Raw genomic sequence first — 24,817 nt, forward strand, 5'->3', positions numbered from 1 at the left:
TTTTTTTTCTTCGGTCCCTTCAGCGTCAAGTGCTCCTAATTTTTTAGATTTTAGGTGTTTCTCCTTTGTTGTCTACCGCCCCTTGTTTAAATCTATTTGTACTAGTAGCATTAGCATTACCAGCAACGGAATGAAATCCAACTTTTTTGTGCAGAAAGGTAAAAACGAAGGAAGGATTACCTGTTGAGTTAGGAAGTCTCGTGGTTATCACCTTTATCTTCATCTTCCACAGATTCAGCCCAGTTCATGAAATCCCATGAATTTCAATCCTTCTCTGGAATCAAGCTGCAATTGAAAAGAAACTGACTTCAATTGGTTCTTGTTTGAAACCCTAATTCTGTATTCTGAAAAACAACACCCTTATGCTGATGACATAAAATATGCAAGATGTATTTACACAATGTTGGGAGCAATTTTGCTCACCATCATAAACTATAATGTATGCTCATCATACTTTTAATTAATTGACACGTGTCATTTCACTTAATCTTAGTTAACTTTCACATTAAATGTTAGTTTTTCAATTTTGAAAAAAAATTAACTAAGATTAAGTGAAATGACACGTGTCAATTGATTAGAAGTATGATGAGCATACACTATAATTTATGGTGGTAAGCAAAAATGCCCCCATAATCTATATGTCTGTATAAGACTAAAAAGGTGAAGTTCTTAAAAAGTTCTTAAATACCGCTCTATTTTTTAATTCTTTTTAAGTAATACAACTTAATTAAAAAGATAAAAACTATAAAAATACAAAATAAAACAACCTCATTCACGCAGATGAGTAAATGATCATTTATCCCAATGATAAAAATATGTAATAACCCGTCTCAAATGTTACGATTTTCATCCCGAAATTACTTTACAAAATTACTATTTTAGATATTTATATTATTTTATTATTTTGTGGTGAGTTTTTGTGTGACCGTGGGACCCACACCCCACTTCTCCCTCCTTTTCCTTTCTTTCCCGTGTCTCCCTTCCCAAATTCTGAAAACACTCATTCTCTCTCTAAGTTTCGAACACACTCTGTTTCTTCGAATTTTGAGCTTGAAAACATGTGCTTTAACTCGATTATACTCTGAACTTGCATGCCCAGCCTCGGCTTCGAATTCTAGCAGTGTTCTCATTTCATTTCTCTTTCGGTTGGGACTGAATTTGGTGAGGTTTAAACCTGTTTATTCGTGCTCTAAACCTCTGCATGTTAATTTCAAGTTAAATTCGAAGGACTGGAGCTAATGCATGCTCTGTATTTTCTGCTCAGAAACCAAAGAAGCCATCGCCAGTGCCATTGCAACTAGTCAAAGACCAATTCATTCCTAATCTATGAAGCAAGGATACGAATACAGATACAACGATACGGAAAATCTCTAAAAAATTAAGGTAAGATATGTCAAGGATACGGCAAATAAAAATGTATATATTAATAAAAATATACATTTTAAAACATAATTCATCATTTAAATTCAAGTACATTTGAGTTATAAGAGAAAAAAAAGTTCGAAATTTAATCATCTTTATACAATAGAAGTGTGAGAGTCGTATCATGGTTTTAATTAGAGGGAGCTTTTGTATTCAGTAACTTTCAATTATAGATATCTCCTATTAATTTTCTCTGCCTTATTACCTTTTTTTAAAAGTGTAAATGTATTCTAAAAGACGGATATGTGTATCCTAAATGTAGGATACGCGTATCCATCAAGTCAAATTCTTGTCCATCAACCAGGATACATGTCGGATAAGTATCCGAGAGTATCGGGTAAGTATCGTATCCGATCAAGTATCCAATACGGATACGGGACCAAACAGAAGTATCCGTGCATCATAGTTCCTAATCGACTACTGGGTAAATCTCTGAACCTCTGTGTGAAGTTTTAGCTGGGATTAAATGAAAATTTGGGAGAATTTCACCTCTGGGTGGTCCTTGTTATTTCCAGAAACTGGTGAACTATACCGAAGTAAACTTGACGACCCCGACTTCACATTCTTCAACGCGTCCAAGAAGGCCATTGATATACGATTCCTCTCATCTCTCTCTTGTGTTTAAGCAAGGATTTGGCTCCATTTTAACGCTCTCTCCTGTTTTTCTTCTGTTAGTTTTCAATTCTTAGAATTCTTTGTGATTTTCGTGTACGGAAAACTAATCTCCATAGCTAGGCTAGGAGAGAAACCTACACTATAACTATGTACTTTTATTATTTTGATTTTATTTTTGATTTTATTTTGGATTTTCAATGTCAAATTTATATTGTGGAATTTCTTGTTTAATCTATTTTTGGAATGATGAATATTAGTTAGAGTAAATTGTAGTTATGATTCTTTAACTTTAACTCAATTGAAGCAATGGTCCCTCAACTAAAAATTCATTACCATTGGTCCCTCAACTCATCAAAACGTGCAGCTATGGTCCCTCAACTAAAAATTCATTACTATTGGTCCCTTAACTTTAATTCAACTGGAGAAATTGTCCCTTAACTTTAACCAAATTGTAGCAATGGTCATTCCAACATAACTCGTTTTGACAAAATTTTGACGTAGTTGAAGAAAAGGACCATAATTACACACTTTGATGAGTTGAGGGACCCTAATTGTATAAATGGTCATTCCAACATAACTTATTTTGACAAAATTTTGACGAAATTGATGAAAATGACTATAGCTACACATTTTGATAAGTTGAGGGACCAATGGTAATGGATTTTTAGTTGAAGGACCATTACTCCAATTTGATTAAAATAGAAGGGCTATTGCTACAATTTACTCTATTAGTTATGATCCATAAGATCAACTTTTTTTTTTTTTTTTTTTTTGTGTTGTTTTGCTTCAACATTCATGCTTTTGGTGAACTATATAAATTGATTGATTGATATGATTTTGGATGTTCGATTTAATCACCAAAAGGTTTTATACGAGAAAACTTAAATGTCATATCTTCTGATTGAGAACGCACCTTGTTTGATTATCAGTTGAGTTATAAAAATGAATCGAAATAGTGGAATTGCATAATTGTATATAGGTGGAACCCCAATGCTTTAATGCTACTTGGAGCATATGGTATCTACAAAACAAGATCCTGTTATACCATCTTCAGTTAATGGAATAGAATTCCATCTTGCTAAGCATTTAAAAGGCCACAGAAATGTTTCCACAGGATGAGTCAACCGAATGTTTGCAGATTGTATAAAACATCATATAGCTGGTTGTGTTTAAGGTACATCAACAATGCCAACAATTAGGATACAACTATATATATGTTGGACAATTTGAGCATTACCCTGCTAATCCAACATGGCTTTTACGACGAAAACGCCCCAAAGTTCGTTGCATTTCCAGATCAGGCATCAATCCTATTTGGATCATTTCTTTAACAAGCCTCAAAGCTTCACCGATTCTGTTAACGTTTATATAGCCGTTGACCAAGGTTTTATAGGAAGCAATATCAGGCGCATAACCCATAATCACCATTAAGTTCAACACCACCTTCGCCTTATCCATTCTGCCCTGCAAACAATGTTCACTAACCAGCATACTGCAAGTTATTGTGCTGAGTTTCATACCGTATTCAATTGTTGCCTCAAATATTTTGTGAGTCTCTTCTGTCATCCCACCTTTGTAGATAGCATCCAAAAGTATTACCAAAGTAACGGTATCAGGCAAGAGTCCCCGGCCTACCATATCATCAAACAACCTTGTGGCTTCTTCCCATTGAGCTGTACGGCACATGCCATTGATTAAACTGTTGTAAGTGATAACATCTGGGGCAACACCTTCATCCAGCATTCTATTAAACACCCTTGTAGCTTCTTCCCATTGAGCTGTACGGCACAATCCATTAATTAAGGAGTTGTAAGTCACAACATCAGGCTTTTCCCCTCTATGGATCATTTCTTCCACAAGATTCAGTGCCTCTGCTGTCTTCCCTTCCTTGCATAAAGCATCCAGTACAGAATTATATGTAACAATATCAGGCAAGGCTCCATAACCAATCATGGTTTTAAATAAACTCATAACTTCCTCCCAGTTACCAGACTTGCATGAAGTAGAAATCAAGCAATTAAAAGTGACAACATCAGGCTTTATGCCTCTCATTGTCATCTTTTCAAATAGAGCAAGCGCTTCTTGAATTCTTTCTTCCTTGCAAAGACCGCTGATAAGAACATTATATGTGTATACATTGGGTGAAATTCCACTGTTAAGCATGCAAATCAAGAAGCTCTTGGCTTTTTCCAACCTCCCCAATTGGCACAATGCATAAATTAGAGCGGTGTAGGTTAAAACATCTGGCTTGACTCCTTGATCTTCCATTGCTTCCAAAAGAGAGAGCACTTCTTCCCAGCGACTCGTGTTGCATAACCCATGAATCAATGTGTTATAATTGAAAACATTCGGTACAACACTTTTGCTGATCATATCTCGAAATAGGGTCAAGGCCTCGTCTATTCGTCTTTCTTTACAGAGGCTATCAATGATTGGATTGTAGCATTCTTGGTTGGGCTTGAACCTTCCATCTTCCCACATCTTCATTAGTATCTCTAGTGCCTTAGAAGTTTTCCCAGCCTTGCATAACCCATTGATCATGGTAGCATAAGTGATTTCATTGCCTCGTCCCAGGAACTGTACTTGCAAAGTCCGTGAAGTAAAATACTTATAGAATGAGCATCGGGTTGAAGACCATATTTAAGGGTAGTTGCTAAAACAGAGAAACCCAAGTCCACCCGGTTCAGACGGCACAAGCAATTCAGAAAAATATTCATTGTACAGACATCAGGTCGGAATTGAGCGCAACCCATCAACTGTTTACACATAGAAACCACAGCAGAATACTCCTTCATCTTGGAGAGTGCCCCAAACAAACAATTGAAAGTCCAAATAGAGGGCAAGGGTTTGGTTTGAATCATGGAATCGAAGTAACCCAATGCTTCATCTTTCCCAATTTTTCCATATTTGCATCGAGTTTGGATCAAATTGTCCGATTCCAAATGTGTTTGTTTAAATCTAACTGTACTAGTAGCATTAGCATTACCAGCAGCGGAATGAAATCCATCTTTTTTGTGCAGAAAGGTAAAAATGAATGAAGGAGTACCTGTTGAGTTAGGAAGTCTCGTGGTTATCACCTTTATCTTCATCTTCCACAGATTCAGCCCAGTTCATGAAATCCCATGAATTTCAATCCTTCTCTGGAATCAAGCTGCAATTGAAAAGAAACTGACTTCAATTGGTTCTTGTTTCAAACCCTAATTCTGTATTCCGAAAAACACTACCCTTATGCTCATGACATAAAATATGCAACATGTATTTACAGAGTGTTATAATCTATGGATGCGTTTGTTGCACCGGATTATCTTGAACTGGACTAGCTTCATGAACTAAACTGGACTGGCTTAGACTAGACTAAACTGGACTGACTTAGTGAAGCGTTTAGTGCAGTGTCAGACTAATAAGCAGGATAACTATTAAATTTAGATACTATATTATTTAATCTCTATTTAATAATATTTTATTATTAATCTATCATTTTACTTGTTTCTATAAACAATCTAATGGCCAGTATTTTTTTTCCAAGCATATCACTGGCCCATTCCTCTTTCCTCTGGTACTCTATCCCTCCCTTCTCCCTCTTTTTATCTGGTTCACCATTTTTCTAGAGTTCTCTTCCACTCTCCGTATACATCTCTCTATTTTCCACCACCCATCTCGCTCCCATCCCCTCTTTTCCACCATCCACTCTCTCCCTAACCTCTCCCTTTTTTCCTTATGCAGAGGATTCATCAGAGCTCACCACCCAACGCCTCCTCTGATTTTCTCAGAAAATCTCGGGATTTTTTGGTGATTTTGCGTTTTTGTTTTGAATTTGTTCGGGAGATTCGTCTGCATGTGCTTTTGGGGGAATTTTAGATGTTGGATTTTGAGATTTAGGCAGTGGGTGGGGGTGGTTTTCAGATCTACACAGGGAGTAAAGGAGCAGGAGTTGCAGACGACAAGGTGTGCAAACGATGTTGGAGACGGGATTAGCAATCCCATGGTTTTTGGGGGGTCTCACTAGGACGACTTAGTGAAGCTCATAGTCGGAACGAGTCTGACTTAATCCCATTTAAGTTTAGTCCAGCTTGCACCAAACACGGGATTAGTAGTCTTAGCAAAGTAGTCCAATCCAGTGAACTTTAACGAGGGCAAACAAACACGCCCTATATATCTATATAGGACTAAAAAGGTGAAGTTTTGGTTGCCACAAAAAAAAAAAAAGGTGAAGCTTTTAAAAAGTTCTTAAATACCGCTCTATTTTTTTTATTTTTTTAAGGAATACAACTTAATTAAAAAGAAAAAAAACTATAAAAATACAAAATAAAACTATCTCATGCACATGAGTAAGTGGCCATTTATCACGCAGGTGAAAATATGTGGTGTCATTGCATGACGACGTGAGTTTGAATCTTGTCGGGGGCTAATCTATCTTCCCGGAACTTATTTTCAACACGCCCCCTCATGTATGACGAATTTTGAAGCCTAACACTTTGACAACACAATGGAAGTGACGTGGAGCACGTGTGACCATTTGGCTTCACATGTGGGACAACTTGCTCTGATACTATATATATTCGTCTTTGGTAGTAGTGGAGGTATTGATAGTAGTGGTGGAATGAGAATCCTCGCCAGACTCTCTTTGTGAAGATCTCAGGGATTCTCAAATCACATCCGTTCATCGTACTTCGTGCGGTCAAAAATCATTGTAATTTTTATTATTTAAAATTGAATATAAACAACACTTGACAAAAACTGGTTGTACGATGTACGATAAACGAATGTGATTGGAGGATTCCCAGGATCCTCACAAAGAAGATCTAGCGAGGATCGTTTCTTGTAGTGTTGACAAACGACATCAGAGGTGGTAGTAATGGTGGGATTTAGGTGGTGACAACAACGAAGTAATGGTGGTCATTGCCCTATACTTTGTTGTTTTTTTTTCGACAGAAAAAAAAAAGTACAGGGCAATGACGACATAGTGGTGCCAGCGGCGATGACTATGATGGTGGCAAATAATGGTTGTGTTAACAATGGTTGTGAAAATGGTGGTTGAGAGGTGGTGGGGATGATGGTGGTAGAGAATGTGGAGGTGGTGGAGGCCGTGGTGATGGTAATGGGTTGAAGAATGTGATGATGCTGGTGAAAGGTGGTGGTGGTGGCCCCAATGGTGAAACGGTGGAGGTAGTTATAGCATAGTGACATACATGATTTTATAGTGTATCTTTTTATTTTCTATTATTTGGGAAACTATTTTTGAAAAACAAAGAAAACATCTATTTCATGTTTTATAGAACTTTGGCTAAACAGTATTTTATGAGTTTTTTGTTTTTTGAGTTTATTTTCACAAAATAGTTTGTCAAACGCATTTTCACCCGCTTTTGTATTTGCAAAATGAATCCTTATTTTGCAAAACGTTAACGAACATGTCCTTTTTTTTTGTTATGATACAACAATGAATGAGAGTTTTTTTGTTCTATTAAAATGACTAAAAGAATTACACCTAATCAAAGGAATAGAATCTTACCATCATAAATGTGAAAAAAAAGAGCTAGATGTAAAACAACTCTTCTTGAAGAAATTTTTTAAAGTGCCTGATATTAAAGCAAGCACTCCACATGTCATAAACAAGTGGAGGGACACGATAAAAGTACAAGAAAACCTAAAAGATGAATACATGCAAAAAGTTGTCAAACAAAAAAAAAAAAAAAAACAGACAAGGTTATGACAATAAAAAAACCACCTAAGGGATAAACATGTAAGCATGAACACCCAAAAAAGAAATTTAAATGCAGTAATGGAAGAATGTGCAAGGGTGGACCATGTCAAACAACATAAGATGAGAGCAGTCTAAATTTGATAATTTCTAGCAACTGCATTTCCTTTCCGAAAAGTATGAGGTCGATGAAATTCCCAACATGTTTCAAGTGACCAAGGAGGCAAAAAAGAGTCCAATGAAAGAAAAGGTGAACAAGTGTCGGAAGCCAAACAACAAATAATCACACCAGATGAATCACTTGCAAGCTAGAGATACCATGTGTGTTTATCATTTTCCTAAGAACTAACAGTCTATTTGGATACGGTAAAAAAACACAGAATTTTAATTAATTTTGGAAATTTAAGATGGGAAAGCAATTTTCCCTTGTATGAGAACTTGCCGCGAGAGAAAAGGAAAATTCCAAGGGGAAAAAACGTGGAAATCGAGGATGAAGCTTCCCGAGTTCAATTTCCGTCTAAATAGATGTAATTTTCCAATTACAACTATGACGAGAATCGCAAATTCATGTGGAGTAAATCTTGAGCATACCAATTTTCACGATTAGGACACCAAATTGGGATGATTGGGTGCCAAATTCCAAATACCGGAATCTTAATTATTGTAAATTGTAACTCCCGTCGTTTAGAATTCTATGAAAATTTAAAAATTCATCATCCAAACATAGTGTAAAGGTTTAACTAGTTCAGTTGTAAATATCAATCAACGGTACCATGTATTTGTTCATTAGTGACATCCAAAAACTCACGCAAGCCACACTCACAAGGAGAAATATTCTGCAAAAAAAATTGCCTTCTAAACCAAAACGTCTACGTTGAATTTCCAGTTCAGGTATCAATACTTTTTCGATCACTTCTTTATACAAGCCCCGTAGCTTCAATGGTTCTCTCCGATGTGCCGCCACGAGCACTGATCTTCATCCAATCCAAAGTTTACCACAACTAACAATATTGCGTGGTCACTAGAAGTTAGAAACTAACGATAACTGAAGGCTTTTCATCCTTAATCTTCAAACCCTTGCAGAGGGACCTAACAACTACCCTGCTAATCCAATATGGCTTTTATGACGAAAACGCCCCAAAGTTAGTTGCATTTCCAGATCAGGCATCAATCCTATTTGGATCATTTCTTTAACAAGCCTCGAAGCTTCACCTATTCTGTTAACGTTTATATAGCCGTTGACCAAGGTTTTATAGGAAGCAATATCAGGCGCATAACCCATAGCTGCCGTTAAGTTCAAGACCACCTTCGCCTTATCCATTCTGCCCTGCAAACAATATTCACTAACCAGCATACTGCAAGTTATTGTGCTGAGTTTCATACCGTATTCAATTGTTGCCTCAAATATTTTGTGAGTCTCTTCCGTCATCCCACCTTTGCAGATAGCATCCAAAAGTATTACCAGAGTACCGGTATTAGGAAAGATTCCCCGGCCTACCAGTTCATCAAACAGCCTTGTGGCTTCTTCCCATTGAGCTGTACGGCACATGCCATGGATTAAACTGTTGTAAGTGATAACATCAGGTGTCAGACCTCTTTGAGTCATTAACTCTAACATACTGAGGGCTTCCTCGGTCCTCCCCTCCTTGCAAAGAGAACTTATCATATTATTATAGGTTATAACACTTGGGGCAATACCTTCATCCAGCATTCTATTAAACCACCTTGTGGCTTCTCTCCATTGGCTGGTCCGGCACAATCCATTAATTAAGGAGCTGTAAGTCACAACATTAGGCTTTTCCCCCCTACTGATCATTTCTTCCACAAGATTCAGTGCCTCTGTTGTCTTCCCTTCCTTGCATAAAGCATCCAGAACAGCACTGTATGTAACAATATCAGGCAAGACTCCATAACCAATCATGGTTTTGAATAACCTCACACCTTCCTCCCAGTTACCAGACTTGCATGATGCAGAAATCAAGGAAGTAAAAGTGACAACATTAGGCTTTATGCCTTTCGTTGTCATATTTTCCAACAGAGTAAGCGCTTCTTGAATTCTTTCTTCCTTGCAAAGAGTGCTGATAAGAATATTATATGTGTATACATCTGGTGAAATTCCATAACCAATCATGGTTTTGAATAAGCTCACACCTTCCTCCCAGTTACCAGACTTGCATGATGCAGAAATCAAGGAAGTAAAAGTGACAACATCAGGCTTTATGCCTTTCGTTGTCATATTTTCCAACAGAGTAAGCGCTTCTTGAATTCTTTCTTCCTTGCAAAGACTGCTGATAAGAATACTATATGTGTATACATCTGGTGAAATTCCACTGTTAAGCATGCAAATCAAGTAGCTCTTGGCCTTTTCCATCCTCCCCAATTGGCACAATGCATAAATTAGAGTGTTGTAGGTGACAACATTAGGCTTGACTCCTTGATCTACCATTCCTTCAAAAAGAGAGAGCATTTCTTCCCAGCGGCTCGTGTTGCATAACCCATGAATCAATGTGGTATAAGTGATAATACCCGGTACAACACTTTTGCTGATCATATCTCGAAATAGGGTCAAGGCGTCGTCTATTCGTCTTTCTTTACAAAGGCTATCCATAATTGGATTGTAGCAATCTTGGTTGGGCTTCAATCTTCCATCTTCCCACATCTTCATTAGTATCTCGAGTGCCTTAGAAGTTTTCCCAGCTTTGCATAACCCATTAATTATTGTAGCATAAGTGATTTCATCGCATGTGTATCCCTTATCTTCTATTTCCTGGAAGAACTCCATTGCCTCGGCCAGAGAACTATTCTTGCAAAGTCCATGGAGCAAAGTATTTATAGAATGAGCATCGGGTTGAAGACCATACTTAAGGGTAATTGCTAAAACAGAGAAACCCAAATCCACCCGGTTTAGACGACACGAGCAATTCAGAAAAATATTCATTGTGCAGACATTAGGTCGGAATTGAGCGCAACCATCAACTGTTTACACATAGAAACCACAGCAGAATACTCCTTCATCTTGGAGAGTGCCCCAAACAAACAATTGAAAGTCCAAATAGAGGGCAAGGGTTTTGTTTGAATCATGGAATCAAAGTAACTCAATGCTTCATCTGTCCTAAAATTTCCAGATTTGCATCGAGTTTGAATCAAATTCTCCAATTCCAAATGGGTTTGTTTAATTCTACCCGTACAAGCAGGATTAGCATTAACAGCGTCGGAATGAAATCCACTACTTGTATTCTGCAGAATGGTAAAAATGAAAGAAGGAAGATTACTTGGAGATGGAGGTCTTGTGGATATCCTCTTCATCTTCATTTTTGCGACTGGCCGACTCCTGACAAATTCAGTTCACGTCAATTTTTTAGATGAATCTGACTTTAATTTCATTGCTCTTTTCAAACCCTAATCCCCTTTTCTGCTCTCAGAGGCCCAACGACACGTTTGCTTGTTGGTTGACAAAGATGCAGGTAATTGAATATGATAGGGATTAGCATGAACAGCATTGGAATGAAATCCACTACTTGTATTCTGCAGACTGGTAAAAATGAAAGAAGGAAGATTACCTGGAGATGGAGGTCTTGTGGTTATCCTCTTCATCTTCATTTGAAAGCTCTCTCCTGTTTTTCTTGGGGTTCGAGGACGATTTTGGTATAAAGGCAAGGATTTGGCTCCATTTGAGAGCTCTCTCCTGTTTTTCTTCTTAGTTTTCAGTGCTTAGAATTCTTTGTGATTTTTCTGCATAGCTAAGGTTAGGAGAGAAACCTACACTATAACTGTGTACTTTTATTATTTTGATTTTATTTCGGATTTTCACCGTCAATTTTAGGGGTGGGTTCGGTTCAAATCGGTTCGGTTTTTTGTCAAAACCGAAACCGAACCGAAATTTCGGTTCGGTTCAATTTTTTTTCGGTTTTTTTCGGTTCGGTTTTTTTTCGGTTCGGTTTTTTCCGGTTCGGTTTCGGTTTTTTTTTTCAAAAAATGAAATAAATTGAAATCTTAAATTTTAACATATCCAACACAATCATAACATAAATATTCCGACTAAACTTAAAGATAATGAAAATAAACATTTAAAGTTCAACTAGAATTATAACATAAAGATTTTTTTTTAATATTTTGGGTTTAAAGTTTAACTGTAAATAGATTTCTTTTTAGACGATGATGATGGAGTACGACCTTATTCATTCCTCTCTCTCTCTCTCTCTCTTTCTCTCTCTCTCTCTCTCTCTCTCTCTCTCTCTCTCCATGTATTCTTCACTAGCAATAAGATAAACATTCTATAATATACTATTTATTTTGATTATTGTCTAGGTAACAATTTTTGATATTTTCTTTATCTTTATGGTCCGAATTTGTTTTATCCATATATGTGGTTACATAATATAATTTCTACATTCTGTGTTCAGCTTCTACTGCCAGCAAATTTTGAAGAGGTGTTCATCAATGTTTTTGAATATATTGATATACTTTTCAAAATTGTTGAGCCACGGAAGCTACTATACTTGGCCATAGGTGAGAAAGTTTGAATTTTGTTTTTGATCTCGTAGTGTTTAATAAACTCATGAGACTTTTATACGCTGTTTGTTTTCCCTAATCATCTGCAATGCAATTGAGATATGTGTTCTTATATATGTGTTGCACTTAATGATATAAACTAGAAATATTGCATGTAATGGTATAAGTTCTAATTTTTATTGTAGATGGAGAAGCTGAGAAGACAATTTGAATTGGAAAGCAAACAAGTCCTACCAAAGCAGCAGTCCGAAGTATCATATTCTAATATAATAAATTCAAATAATTAAATAAATAAAATTAAAAAAATATTAATTTAATTATATCGGTTCGGTTCGGTTCATTTTTTTCAATTCGGTTCGGTTTTTTCGGTTTCGGTTCGGTTCGGTTTTCGGTTTTTTCGATTTTCGGTTTTTTGAACCCACTCCTAGTCAATTTTACATTGTGGATGTTCAGTTGAATTTTTTATTTAATCTAATTTCAGATTGATGAATATTAATTATGATCAAACATTTTTTTTTTTTTTTATAGTTTTGTTTCAACATTTTTTTTATATTTTGTCGTCGTAGGTATAAACTATTATTAGAATTTTAAGTAAAGTGTAGCAACGATCTCTTAACTTTAACTCAATTGGAACAATGGTCCCTCAACTAAAAATTCATTACCACTGATCCCTCAACTCATCAAAACATGCAGCTATGTTCCATCAACTAAAAGTCTATTACTCTTGGTCCCTCAACTTTAACTCAATTGTAGCAGTGATTATTTCAACATAACTCATTTTGACAAAACTCTAACGAAGTTGACGAAAATGGTCATAGCTACATGTTTTGATGAGCTGATGGACCCTAATTGTAGCCATGGTCCTTCCAACATAATTCATTTTGACAAAATTCTGAAGTTAATGAAAATGACCATAGTTACACATTTTGATGAGTTGAGAGACCAATGATAATGAATTTTTAGTTGAGGGACCATCGCTCCAATTTGATTAAAGTTGAGAGACCATTGCGACAATTTACTCGTATTTCTATAAGAAATCTAAAGGGCTTTATATAGTTCGAGTTCGAACATCCAAAATAGAGATTTAATCACCAAAAGCTTTTATATTGAGAAAACTTAATTGTCATATCTTCCGATTGAGAGAGCATGTTGTTTTGTATATCAGTTGAGTCATAAAAAATGAATCGAAATAGTGAAATTCATATTGTATATGGGCGGAACCCCAATGCTTTAATGTTACGTTGAATATTTTTTCTAGAAGTTACATCATATTATGCACAATGTGGTTATTTGGATATTCTTTTTCAAATGCTTTCTTTGTTGATTTGTCTTCCTCTTCTTGCCACTTGTGGGTACTTGTTCTAATGTTATTTGGAGCATATGGTATCTATGAAACAAGATCCGTTTTGAGGGTGCTAAGCTATGTATGGCTTACGCCAAGTCTAGGATTCTTATGTGTACTGAAGAATCCGTTCCTTTGGTTTTTTTTTGGGAGTTTTAACGAAAAGTCCACGGTACTGTTCACTTTAACGAAAAACCACATTTTTACACTAAAAAGTCAAACCTGATACTATTCACTTTACCCTTTATTTTGTCCTTATCGTTAAAACTCAAAGTTTTCAAGCCATTTTCATTAGTTTTTTTTTTTTTTTTTTTCCTTCAGTCCCTTCAGCGTCAAGTGCTCCTAATTTTTTAAATTTTAGGTGTTTCTCCTTTGTTGTCCACTGCCCCTTGTTTCCTCCCTGTTGTTTGGCAACCTCCTATGATCCGGTGGATCGAGGTAAATACTAATGCGTCATTCAAGTCTACAGGCCATGCAGGATATGGTGGTGTATCGTGATTCTCAAGGTATTGGGTGCTTTTGTATTTGTCTTTTCCAACTTTATACGTAAAATAATGTCAAGAGGAAAGCACATGGCAGGAACATATCATCGTTCATGTCTCATTCCAAAGTCAACTATTGATTGAAATTCTATTGAAACAATCATCTGGTTGGCTTCAATGGCTAAAGAGGCAACAGCAGCTGCCTCATCTTTTCCTCCTCAATAGCAGCTGCCTCATCGTTCATGTCAACAGCAGCTGCCTCGTTTCACCAATTCATGGAAATACCATGTATTCTTGAGTTTCAGAGGCAAGGTCACGCGCTACAGTTTCACATGCCATTTGTATAGCACTTTGCGTCAAAAAGGAATTTACACCTCGCTGGATGATTTTCTTTCAAGAGGAGAAATGTCAACAACGCTCCTCAAAGCGATTGTAGAGTCGAGGATTTCTGTCATTGTATTCTTTGGAAACTATGTCTCCAGAAGGTGGTGCTTGGACGAACTTGTGAAGATCCTCGACTGCAAGAAATCAAATCAACAAATGGTGGTACCGGTAATTTACAAGGTGAGTCCCTCGGATGTGTGAAATACATCATTACACTATTACCTCGCTTTCTCCTTCACTTACCTTTGATCCTGTACATCTTCAGTTAATGGAAGCATTTAAGAGTAGAATGTGCCTAAGGATATGGTAAATTGTCAACATCTTAAGGATTTTAAATAAAAGCCAACAGAAATGTTTCCACAGGAAGAGTCAACCGAAAGCTTGCAGATTGTATAAAACATCATATCGCTGGTTATGTTTAAGAAACATCAACAATGCCAACAATTAGGATACAACTATATATATGTTGGCCAATTTGAGCATTTACCCTGCTAATCCAATATGCCTTTTACAACGAAAACGCCCCAAAGTTTGTTGCATTTCCAGATCAGGCATCAATCCTATTTCGATCATTTCTTTAACAAGCCTCAAAGCTTCACCCTTTCTGTCAACGCTTATATAGCCGTTGACCAAGGTTTTATAGGAAGCAATATCAGGCGCATAACCCATAATCACCATTAAGTTCAAGACCACCTTCGCCTTATCCATTCTGCCCTGCAAACAATATTCACTAACCAGCATACTGCAAGTTATTGCGCTGAGTTTCATACTGTATTCAATTGTTGCCTCAAATATTTTGTGAGTCTCTTCTGTCATCCCACCTTTGCAGATAGCATCCAAAAGTATTACCAAAGTAACGGTATCAGGCAAGAGTCCCCGGCCTACCATATCATCAAACAATCTTGTGGCTTCTTCCCATTGAGCTGTACGGCACAATCCATTAATTAAGGAGTTGTAAGTCACAACATCAGGCTTTTCCCCTCTACGGATCATTTCTTCCACAAGATTCAGTGCCTCTGCTGTCTTCCCTTCCTTGCATAAAGCATCCAGTACAGAATTGTATGTAACAATATCAGGCAAGACTCCATAACCAATCATGGTTTTAAATAATCTCACACCTTCCTCCCAGTTACCAGACTTGCATGATGCGGAAATCATGCTATTAAAAGTGACAACATTAGGCTTCAGGCCATTCGTTTTCATCTTTTCAAACAGAGTAAGCGCTTCTCGAATTCTTTCCTCCTTGCAAAGACGGCTGATAAGAACACTATATGCGTATACATCGGGTGAAATTCCACTGTTAAGCATGCAAATCAAGAAGCTCTTGGCTTTTTCAAACCTCCCCGATTGGCACAATGCATAAAGTAGAGTGTTATAGGTGACAACATCTGGCCTGACTCCTTGATCCACCATTTCTTCAAACAGAGAGAGCACTTCTTCCCAGCGACTCATGTTGCATAACCCATGAATCAAAGTGGTATAAGTGATAATACCCGGTACAACACTTTTGTAGATCATATCTCTAAATAGGGTCAAGGCCTCATCTATTTGTCTTTCCTTACACAGGCTATCTATGATGGGATTGTAGCAGTCTTGTTTGGGCTTGAACCTTCCATCTTCCAACATATTCGTAAGTATCTCGAGTGCCTTAGAAGTTTTCCCAGCCTTGCATAGTCCATTGATCATGGTAGCATAAGTGATTTCATCGCATTTGTATCCCTTCTCTTCTATTAACTTGAACAGCTCTATTGCCTCGGCCCAGGAACCGTACTTGCAAAGCCCGTGAAGTAAAGTGTTTATAGAATGAGCATCGGGTTGAAGACCACATTTAAGGGTAATTGCTAAAACAGAGAAACCCAAATCCACCCGGTTTAGATGGCACAAGCAATTCAGAAAAATATTCATTGTACAGACATTAGGTCGGAATTGAGCACAACCCATCAACTGTTTACACATAGAAACGACAGCAGAATATTGCTTCATCTTGGAGAGTGCCCCCAACAAACAATTGAAAGTCCAAATGGAGGGCAAGGGTTTGGTTTGAATCATGGAATTAAAGTAACCCAATGCTTCATCTTTCCTAATTTTTCCAGATTTGCATCGAGTTTGGATCATACTCTCCGATTCCAAATGGGTTTGTTCAATTCTATCCGTACAGGTAGGATTAGCACGAACAGCGTTGGAATGAAATCCACTACTTGGATTCTGCAGAAAGGTATAAATGAAAGAAGGAAGATTACCTGGAGATGGAGGTCTTGTGGTTATCCTCTTCATCTTCATTTGAAAGCTCTCTACTGTTTTTCTTGGTGTTCGAGGACGATTTTGGTATAAGGGCAAGGATTTGGCTCCATTTGAGAGCTCTCTCCTGTTTTTCTTCTGTTAGTTTTCAGTTCTTACAATTCTTTGTGATTTTCGTTAACGGAAAACTATTCTGCATAGCTAAGGCTAGGAGGAAACCTACACTATAACCTTGTACTTTTATTATTTTGATTTTATTTTGAATTTTCGCGGAATTTTACATTGTGGATTTCCAATTAAATTTCTTATTTAATCTAATTTCAGATTGATGAATATTGATTATGATTCATAGGATATACCATGTTTTTATTATAGTTTTGTTTCAACATTCATGCTTTTAGTGAAATGTATAAATTGGTTGTTTGGTATGATTTTGACGGCATAGTTTTTTTTTATATTTTGTCTTCGTAGGTATAAACTATTCTTAGGATTTTGAGTAAATTGTAACAATCATCCTTTAACTTTAACTCAATTTGAGCAATGATCCCTTAACTAAACATCAATTACCATTAGTCTCTCAACTCATCAAAACGTGCAGATATGGTCCCTCAACTAAAAATTCATTACCCTTGGTCTTTCAACTTTAATCCAACTGGAGAAATTATCTCTCAACTTTAATCCAATTGTAGTTTTAGTCCTTCCAACATAACTCATTTTGACAAAATTCTGACGAAGTTGATGAAAATGACCATAACTACACGTTATGATGAGTTACGGGACCCCAATTGTAGCAATAGTTTTTCTAACATAATTCATTTTGACAAAATTCTAACGAAGTTAATTAAAAGGACCATAGTTACACATTTTCATGAGTTGAGGGACCATAATAATGAACTTTTAGTTGAGGGATCATTGCTCCAATTTGATTAAAGTTGAGGAGTCATTGCTACAATTTACTCTTATTTCTATAAGAAATCTAAAGGGCTTATATAGTTCGAAATCCAAAATGGAGATTTAATCACCAAAAGCTTTTATATTGAGAAAACTTAATTGTCATATCCTTCGGTTTTTTATTTCTTCGGTCCCTTCAGCGTCAAGTGCTCCTAATTTTCTAGATTTTAGGTGTTTCTCCTTTGGATTTTTAGATGTACAAGAGTAGAAACCTTCCGTACATAAGCTTCACATCCTCCCTCAACAATTTGTGTGTCTGTTTGTCGAAATTATTCATGTCTTCCTATGTTACGGTTTAAAAAAGGATTTTGATATTGTCCCCAGTCAATCTGAGGGTTCTATTTGATCTCTAAGAATTGTGGGAAAGAACAGGCAAATGCATCTAGACGGGTGGTTTGGTGGTTAGGAGACTTGGAGGGCCAATGGAGGCAGTCTATTCTTGCCATATTTTATTTTTTAGGTTAGTATATGCAGCTTTAAATAAATGATGTTATATCATCACAATCTCATTGCTGGATTTTATTCAGCGTTGGTTTCAATATGATAGTATCATATTTAGACTCAAATGCTAATAGATTATGAGTGGTTTTTAATCTTTGATGATTTGGCATCTGGTTTTATCTTTCTTATGTTGTTTTTTTTAATTAAATTTTTTGGAATTTTCAGAATTTTGGGTCGTTGGAGGCAAAATTTGGTTGCTTACTTGACACGATGAGGTATATAATTATACACCCAATTGACTTTGATCTTTATGTTTTTAATAATTGATAAAGAGTAGTGTTAATAATTGAGAAATCTTAAGAGATTTGTTTGGTTTTGAAATTCCATCAAAAGCTATGATTTTTGTGCGATTGATTTTGTGAGGGAGATAAGACACTACTTTCTAATTTGGTTTTTTCTCCCTCCATTTTCAAATTCCTTCAAAATCTTGCAATTTGCCTTTCTAAATTAGCTTAAGAGTTTTCATAAAATTGAATACTTCGTTAATTTGATCATTGAGATTGGTTCTGAAATTCCAATTTGTTTAAGCAATGACAAATTAGGATTGGTTTTTAAATTCCCCATTCAGAAATACATAGCAATTTCAGCTACAATTTGTTAAGCAAATACATGGCTAATAATTAACGTCTGTTTACTCTAAAAAAAAACCTTTCCCAAATCCTCAAATACATAGCTAATTCAATTAAACGCACATTTGATTGCTGCAATCAATGTCAGATATTCCTTGGGAGTAAGCATTGTTAAATTTTAATTGCAAATGGCAGCTGAAATTATCTTATTTATTACCACTATTGATTTGGATATGTAATACACAATGTTTAGATCATTTGATCGGTACTTAGTTAAGTTTAATACTAGCGGTTTGGCTATGATTAAATTGATCCGGTCTTGAATAGTGTGGCATGTGAGATGATAATAGACTAACAGAGGAAAAGGAGTTGATGCATTTGTGTTTGATTTACAAATTTTGGCAAATCCTTGCCATTTTTTTGGTTTCCTGGTGATTTATAATTATCTTCATAACCAAAAAGCGATAACTTCGAGTTTCTAGAAGTTTTAATGTGTTTTGCGTTCTGCATTTTTGTAACGTTCGTACAAGTTGTCACTAAGATCTTTTGGTTTCTAGCTACTTTAGTTTTTCAGCATTGAATTGTAGGTTAGAGTTTTTGATTGAGTTCTTATTTAATTTCATATTGGAATGGGTACAATATGAGCACTCCTAAAATTGGAAAGTTCTCCGAAGATTGCGAGTATGGTTGTGTCATATATGGTTTATTGTCCATGCAAGGATGGCGTACCACAATGGAGGATGCTGTGAGTGCATTAAACTTTTCTCTTCCTATTTGAAGTTGTTTTCAGAACATAAGTTCTGTTATGTCCATTTTCAGAAGTTTCTACTGTTGTATCATTTTCCGTCTTTATTTAGCATGCTATAGTTTAGGATTTCACTAAATATGATTTTACTTGACATGTTCAAATTCTCTTAATCATGTTCTTGAATTTTACTATATGTATCGTGTTCTTTGTATTTCATTATCTGAACTCTGTTATTTGAATTTGGTTACTTGAATCGTGCCTAATATTTGATGTGGCCACTGGCTTTGTATGGTTGGCTGGTGTGCTTTGAGAGTGTTTTTAGTCAATGGGAGACGGAGGATAAAGGTGTGGGGCAGCGAAGTCAAGTGGGATTTGGAATTTAGGATGGTAGAATTTTTGCTAATTTATGGGATTAGAAGTCTTCCTTTATTTTTGTCTTGGTGTGATCAATTGCAACAAAGAATTTTCATTAAATTGAGGCAGTGAACCTACTAATTTTCAACTGTTGTTTATCTACAATCTTCTCCATTCTCTTGGACCAAACATGAAATCCCAAACACCGTATCACCACAAAGCAAGCAAGCTGAAAAGCAAACCAACAAACCTTTTTTCAGAGGCACTTAACAGAACCTTTCTATGGGTTAATTGTTGTTTCAATTATACCGGATTGAAAACGAGTATGGAACCATTGGTCAAGCATATGGGGCTGTTGCTTCTTTTTCTCAGGGAAATAGAGCATACTAGAAAGTTTTGCCCGCGCGTTGCTGCGGGATTGGAAATTGTGTGAAAAATTATGTTTTACATGTATAAACACATCAACTTATATCACATGTAATTAAATCAAGCAATCTCTAAACATGAGAAATGGATCTTAGAAAGTATAAACCCTACCTCATAATATTAATACAATTAACAAATTCCCAGTGCATGATCACAAAAAGGTATAGAAAAGTAATTCAATTTCTAAATTTCAAAAATGGGAAAGATAAATTTAAAAATAAAAAAAAAGGGTCTAGGGTTTAGGGTTTAGGGTCTAAGTTCTCAGTTCTCACCATAACGAAAATTATGATCTCATTTTAACATAAAACTCAGGTTTTATTTCGGTCACCAGCATTATAAAGCTAGTGATTTCAACTTGTGCAAGCAAACAACTGAATTAGACGTAAGCCTAACTTCAATTTAACCAAATAAAAAAAAACAATCACGATCAAACTAACCACTCTTATTCTCATATGTAGAAGCTATCCTTTGTTTTGCCTTTGTGAGCAGTGCACTTTCCATTCTCTACACACAAAATGATCAGCAACATTAAAAAACTTAATAAATTGTATGTATACATTACTATATATGTATTTGGACATAAAGTACAAAAATTTACTAACAAATTAACAAAAGAAGTAATTATGAATTGGAATTAAATGATATTATAGTTGTTAAAAAAATACCTGACCAAGTTTTACAAATAGGATCATAAATTGTTAAAAAAAATAACTGCACTGAAATATCTAATTACTCAAATCTATAATTCTATTAAAACACATCACTGAAAACCCCAAGGAGAGGTGAATATTCCTAACCTTGCACAGTTAAATTTGCATTTTGTTTGAGGGGAGAAAAATGATCAGAACTGATAAGTCAATAGTTAAATAGGTTTACTCTGGTGTCAAATATTTTTTAATACATACATAATGTTGTCTATTTAAATCAACATTGATTCTTGCATACCTTCGGTTATATAATGTTTGGAGTTGAATGTATATATACCCAAATGGGAATAATTCTTTATCCGAAACTTAGAAAAAACCAACTCATCCGAGAACGCAATGGAACTTAGCTGCAACTCCAATTTAATCAATGTCAATTATTATATTGAAACAATGTGATCAAACTTAATCAAAACTCCAAATCCACCAAAAGTTTAAATTTCTTACCTTGAGTGCTTCAGAAAACGACGGCATTCTAGCCTGGAAATAAAATCCCCAAAATCAGAAAAATGAAATTTGCACAGAATCTTTGGAGGCCAATTTCGTGAATATTTTGCAAACTATTAGAAATCCTATTTAAAATTTTACTCACGTTATCAACAATGCCAGCCTTTGCCTCATCTCTCCTTTTACGTTGGCTTGTATAAGTTTGTTTTCAATAAAACCCTGTAAGAAAGGGAAAGTAGAGGAAAGTTTAATGATATAAACAAATAATAGAACAGATCCCATAAGTTCCCTAAAATGAAAGCTACAATATGCACAAAATGTAACTATTAGTAATAATAACCAATGTAATCAAACATGAATAAAATGGTATCGTACAATTGTGTTCTTTTTCATACAGCTCTGAGGTTGAGTCTTATGAAATGGCAAGTTTGATACAAATTATATTTCCGGAAAAAATTCCTCTAATCAGATTATCTACCCGCTTGACTTCATCTTCAATAGCATCATTAAGATCTCATTAAGATCCACTACATTCTCAAACAGGGACATTGCCTTGGCATTCTCTTCATCCTGAAGAGTTTAATCATGATCACAATTCCGAACTCCAAGTCAATCAATTATCTACATCAATGGACTAATAAAGTGTCCAATAACGATAAAAAGTACCCACCTTGACTTTCTTGAATATATCTTGGAATCCCAACTCCCTAAGAACTTGCTCCCGAAGTCTGCAAAGAAGCTGGATTTCCCAAACACAGCAGGTAAAAAAAAGAAACTTAAATGCTAAGAAAACGATGCTGCGATAAATCATGACTACAACATAATAGAAAGTGAGAAATCAACTCAAATCAAAATTTTGAGCTTACAATGCAATCCGGCGGGCCGCTGTGACTCTCAAGATCCTTCTTCAAGTCCTCCAGTATCTCAGTGTACCTTTCAGGCAAACACATAAACAAATTGCGGGCATTTCCAAAAACCCAATTCACTCATCACAAAAAAATCAGTAAAGTGTGTACCTCTGAGCAAATTTCTCAGGTCTGGCCGGAGCGTCGGGAACCGATGCGCCAGACTCAGCTCGTTTCCTGCCGAAAACCAATCAAACCCATTAACGAAAAACCCAAGAAATTAAGGTTTATGATGGAGGTTGGGGAAATGATGAGGATTATCACTTGAAGGAGGGGGTGGAGTTGTAGAAGAGGTCGATCCAAGAGAGCTCAGTGGAAGTGGGCTTTCGGGAATTGTCGGAGGGAAATCTGTAGGGGATGGTGCAGGCTCTGTAGTTGAATTCGATCGGCATCGTCAACAGTGGAAATAAAGAGTGAATTAGAAGATTTATCAGAGAGCTTACCTCTGCAGTTGTTGCCACTGCGCCTTCATGTTTCACCCAGATGCAGACTTCAATCTATCTAAAACTGCAAGATCCACACATAAACCACAATATTACAATTCTTTTCAACTTAATTACCCAAAAACAACAAACTTTAAAATACCCCAAATACATAGCACCCCTAAATTCACCATCGTCTTTGACAAACGAAACTCAGCTCTCAGCGATGGCGACATTCGGTTCGGGTGAGTTGTCAGAGGTGATCGGCTAGCATAAAAATCGACCCCATCAATACTCACATCCCAAATTTCAAAAATTTTATCAAAATTGATGCAAAACTAACTAAAACCCATCAAAATCAGGGAAAAAGATGAGTTTTACCCGAGGAATCGAGCTGAACATATATCTTCTGGGTTCTACCTTTACCTGCATAGAAAGTCAAAAATTAAAAACCCACAAACCAAAAACTTAAAATAAAAAAAAATCAAATTTCTTTCTCTAGAGGTTTAGACAAAGAAACATCTTCACCTGCACAGAAAGTCAAAAATTAAAAACCCACAAATCAAAAACTTAAAAACCAAAAAAAAAAAATCAAATTTCTTTCTCTAGAGATTATGACAAAGAAACCTGAAGAGATCTCTGACGGGTTTCCAAGGGAGAGGTCGAAATGGAAGAGATGCCGTCCAACGGATGGGGAGGAGGAAGGAAGGAAGAACAGAGCATCGTTTCTATTTTTCCAGAAAAATATCTGCACAAATTTTGACTAGTTCATCATTCTTAGCAAGAAAGTGAGAGAGAGACACAGAGAACCCCAGATCGGAGAGCCAGAAAACGTGAGGATTGAGAGGAAGAAAAGCGTTTGTGAGACACGGATCGAAAAGGATGGAAGGCTCCAGAAGACCAACGTGTCGACATCCAATGGAGTGTGAGAACCAAAGCACCAAGGAAATCGAAACCGGAGAGGATAAACGCGCGGCCTCGGAGAGCGAAGTCATTTTACTGTAGAAAAGAGGGTAAAAAAGTGGCTTAACAAACGAATTGAGGGGCATTTTGGTCCGCACACTGCCCTAAAACAGTAACCAAATGTTTGGGTTTAATATATATAGAATTTTACAACCATATGTTTTGTAATCAGCTCGGTTGAATGTATATAAAAGTTAAGCTGCTTATCTTACCGACACTGTTCACTCATCTATCCCTTTTGTTCATTCATGATTATATTGAATTTTTTTTTCAGGTTAAATGTGTCTTATTAATATAGTTAAGGCTAATGCATTCAAGTCCCGCAGCAACGTGCATACATATTACTAGTTACTTTAGTTTAAAGAAAGGGGAGAAATTGCCCTGTACGAATGTGCAACGTTTGTGTCCGAATTTTTTATTGCGAGTCTCAAGGCCTACATCTAAGATCCTAAAAGGCATCTTTCAGAACTTACTTCATTCTCTTCTTGCAGCACATCAGCAAGCAAGAGCCTGACCATACATCCAAAGTCTTGAGAAGCTTCCAAATAAAATAAAAATTTTCATTTGGCGATGTTGTAATAAAGCGTTGGCAGTTAGACATAATCTTCATCGGAGGCGCATGAGGGTTGATAACGTCTGTGGGGTCTGCGGCGCAATGGAGGAGACGGAAAATCACCTATTCTTCCAATGTGAATTCAGCCATCGTTTCTAGTTCTGCTCTCCTTTGCACCTAAACTCCCATGGTATGAATGGTGCAGATTTTCTGACTAATTGGGAACTCTTCCATAAAAGTGTCAAGGGAAAGGGGGAAGTAGATGAGATACTGCAAGATTTCGCCTTCGGCCTCTGGAGGTTGTGGAAGAACAGGAATGAAACAGTCTTCAACGGAACGCAACATCAACCTCTGGACGTTCTGAACATCTGGAGGAGCAGTCTGGCTGAGTTCAGAGAAGCCACTACCAGGACGGCTGATGGTGATCGTCCTCCCCGTGACGCGGGGACTTCGGAGGTGAGGCGTCGGGGCGCTATGTGGACGAAACTTGAGTTTGGCTTTATCAAAGTAAATACGGATGCTGCGTGGTGTAAGAATTCCCTTCGTATGGGTGTGGGGTGGGTGTGCCGAGACTTTGCCGG

The 24,817-nt window shown here is 36.5% G+C and overlaps 3 protein-coding genes across 14 annotated transcripts; all 3 read right to left on the reverse strand.

The window, feature by feature from the left end:
* Positions 1-3,270: 3,270 nt before the first annotated feature.
* LOC103429289 (protein Rf1, mitochondrial-like) lies at positions 3,271-4,578 on the reverse strand. The gene has a single exon (XM_070820918.1). It carries the CDS (start codon positions 4,576-4,578, stop codon positions 3,271-3,273), a length of 1,308 nt encoding a protein of 435 aa, XP_070677019.1.
* Positions 4,579-8,459: 3,881 nt separating this feature from the next.
* Positions 8,460-16,888, reverse strand: LOC103429300 (putative pentatricopeptide repeat-containing protein At1g74580). Its single transcript, XM_070820919.1, has 3 exons — positions 14,942-16,888; positions 10,918-10,972; positions 8,460-10,717 (listed from the first exon to the last, which is right to left on the reverse strand). The coding sequence occupies exons 1-3, from the start codon at positions 16,733-16,735 to the stop codon at positions 8,832-8,834; spliced, it is 3,735 nt and encodes a 1,244-aa protein (XP_070677020.1). The 5' UTR covers positions 16,736-16,888; the 3' UTR covers positions 8,460-8,831.
* Positions 16,889-17,028: 140 nt separating this feature from the next.
* On the reverse strand, positions 17,029-23,639 carry LOC103443434 (damage-control phosphatase At2g17340-like). Of its 12 annotated transcripts, none has more exons than XM_070819838.1 (14): positions 23,348-23,571; positions 23,102-23,146; positions 22,912-22,987; positions 22,742-22,805; positions 22,563-22,667; positions 22,410-22,475; positions 22,260-22,326; positions 22,064-22,132; positions 21,872-21,963; positions 21,539-21,612; positions 21,394-21,426; positions 21,188-21,296; positions 20,680-20,746; positions 19,836-20,045 (listed from the first exon to the last, which is right to left on the reverse strand). In XM_070819838.1, the coding sequence occupies exons 4-10, from the start codon at positions 22,768-22,770 to the stop codon at positions 21,576-21,578; spliced, it is 465 nt and encodes a 154-aa protein (XP_070675939.1). In that variant the 5' UTR covers positions 22,771-22,805; positions 22,912-22,987; positions 23,102-23,146; positions 23,348-23,571; the 3' UTR covers positions 19,836-20,045; positions 20,680-20,746; positions 21,188-21,296; positions 21,394-21,426; positions 21,539-21,575. The 12 variants fall into 12 exon arrangements, with proteins under 12 accessions (XP_070675948.1, XP_070675939.1, XP_070675940.1 ...); XM_070819839.1 differs by having other exon boundaries at positions 22,884-22,987; XM_070819837.1 differs by adding an exon at positions 20,126-20,226 and having other exon boundaries at positions 19,927-20,045; positions 22,742-22,987; positions 23,348-23,639.
* Positions 23,640-24,817: the final 1,178 nt, after the last annotated feature.

This window comes from Malus domestica, chromosome 04 (assembly GCF_042453785.1).
Source record: "Malus domestica chromosome 04, GDT2T_hap1".
NCBI classification, from domain to species: domain Eukaryota; kingdom Viridiplantae; phylum Streptophyta; class Magnoliopsida; order Rosales; family Rosaceae; genus Malus; species Malus domestica.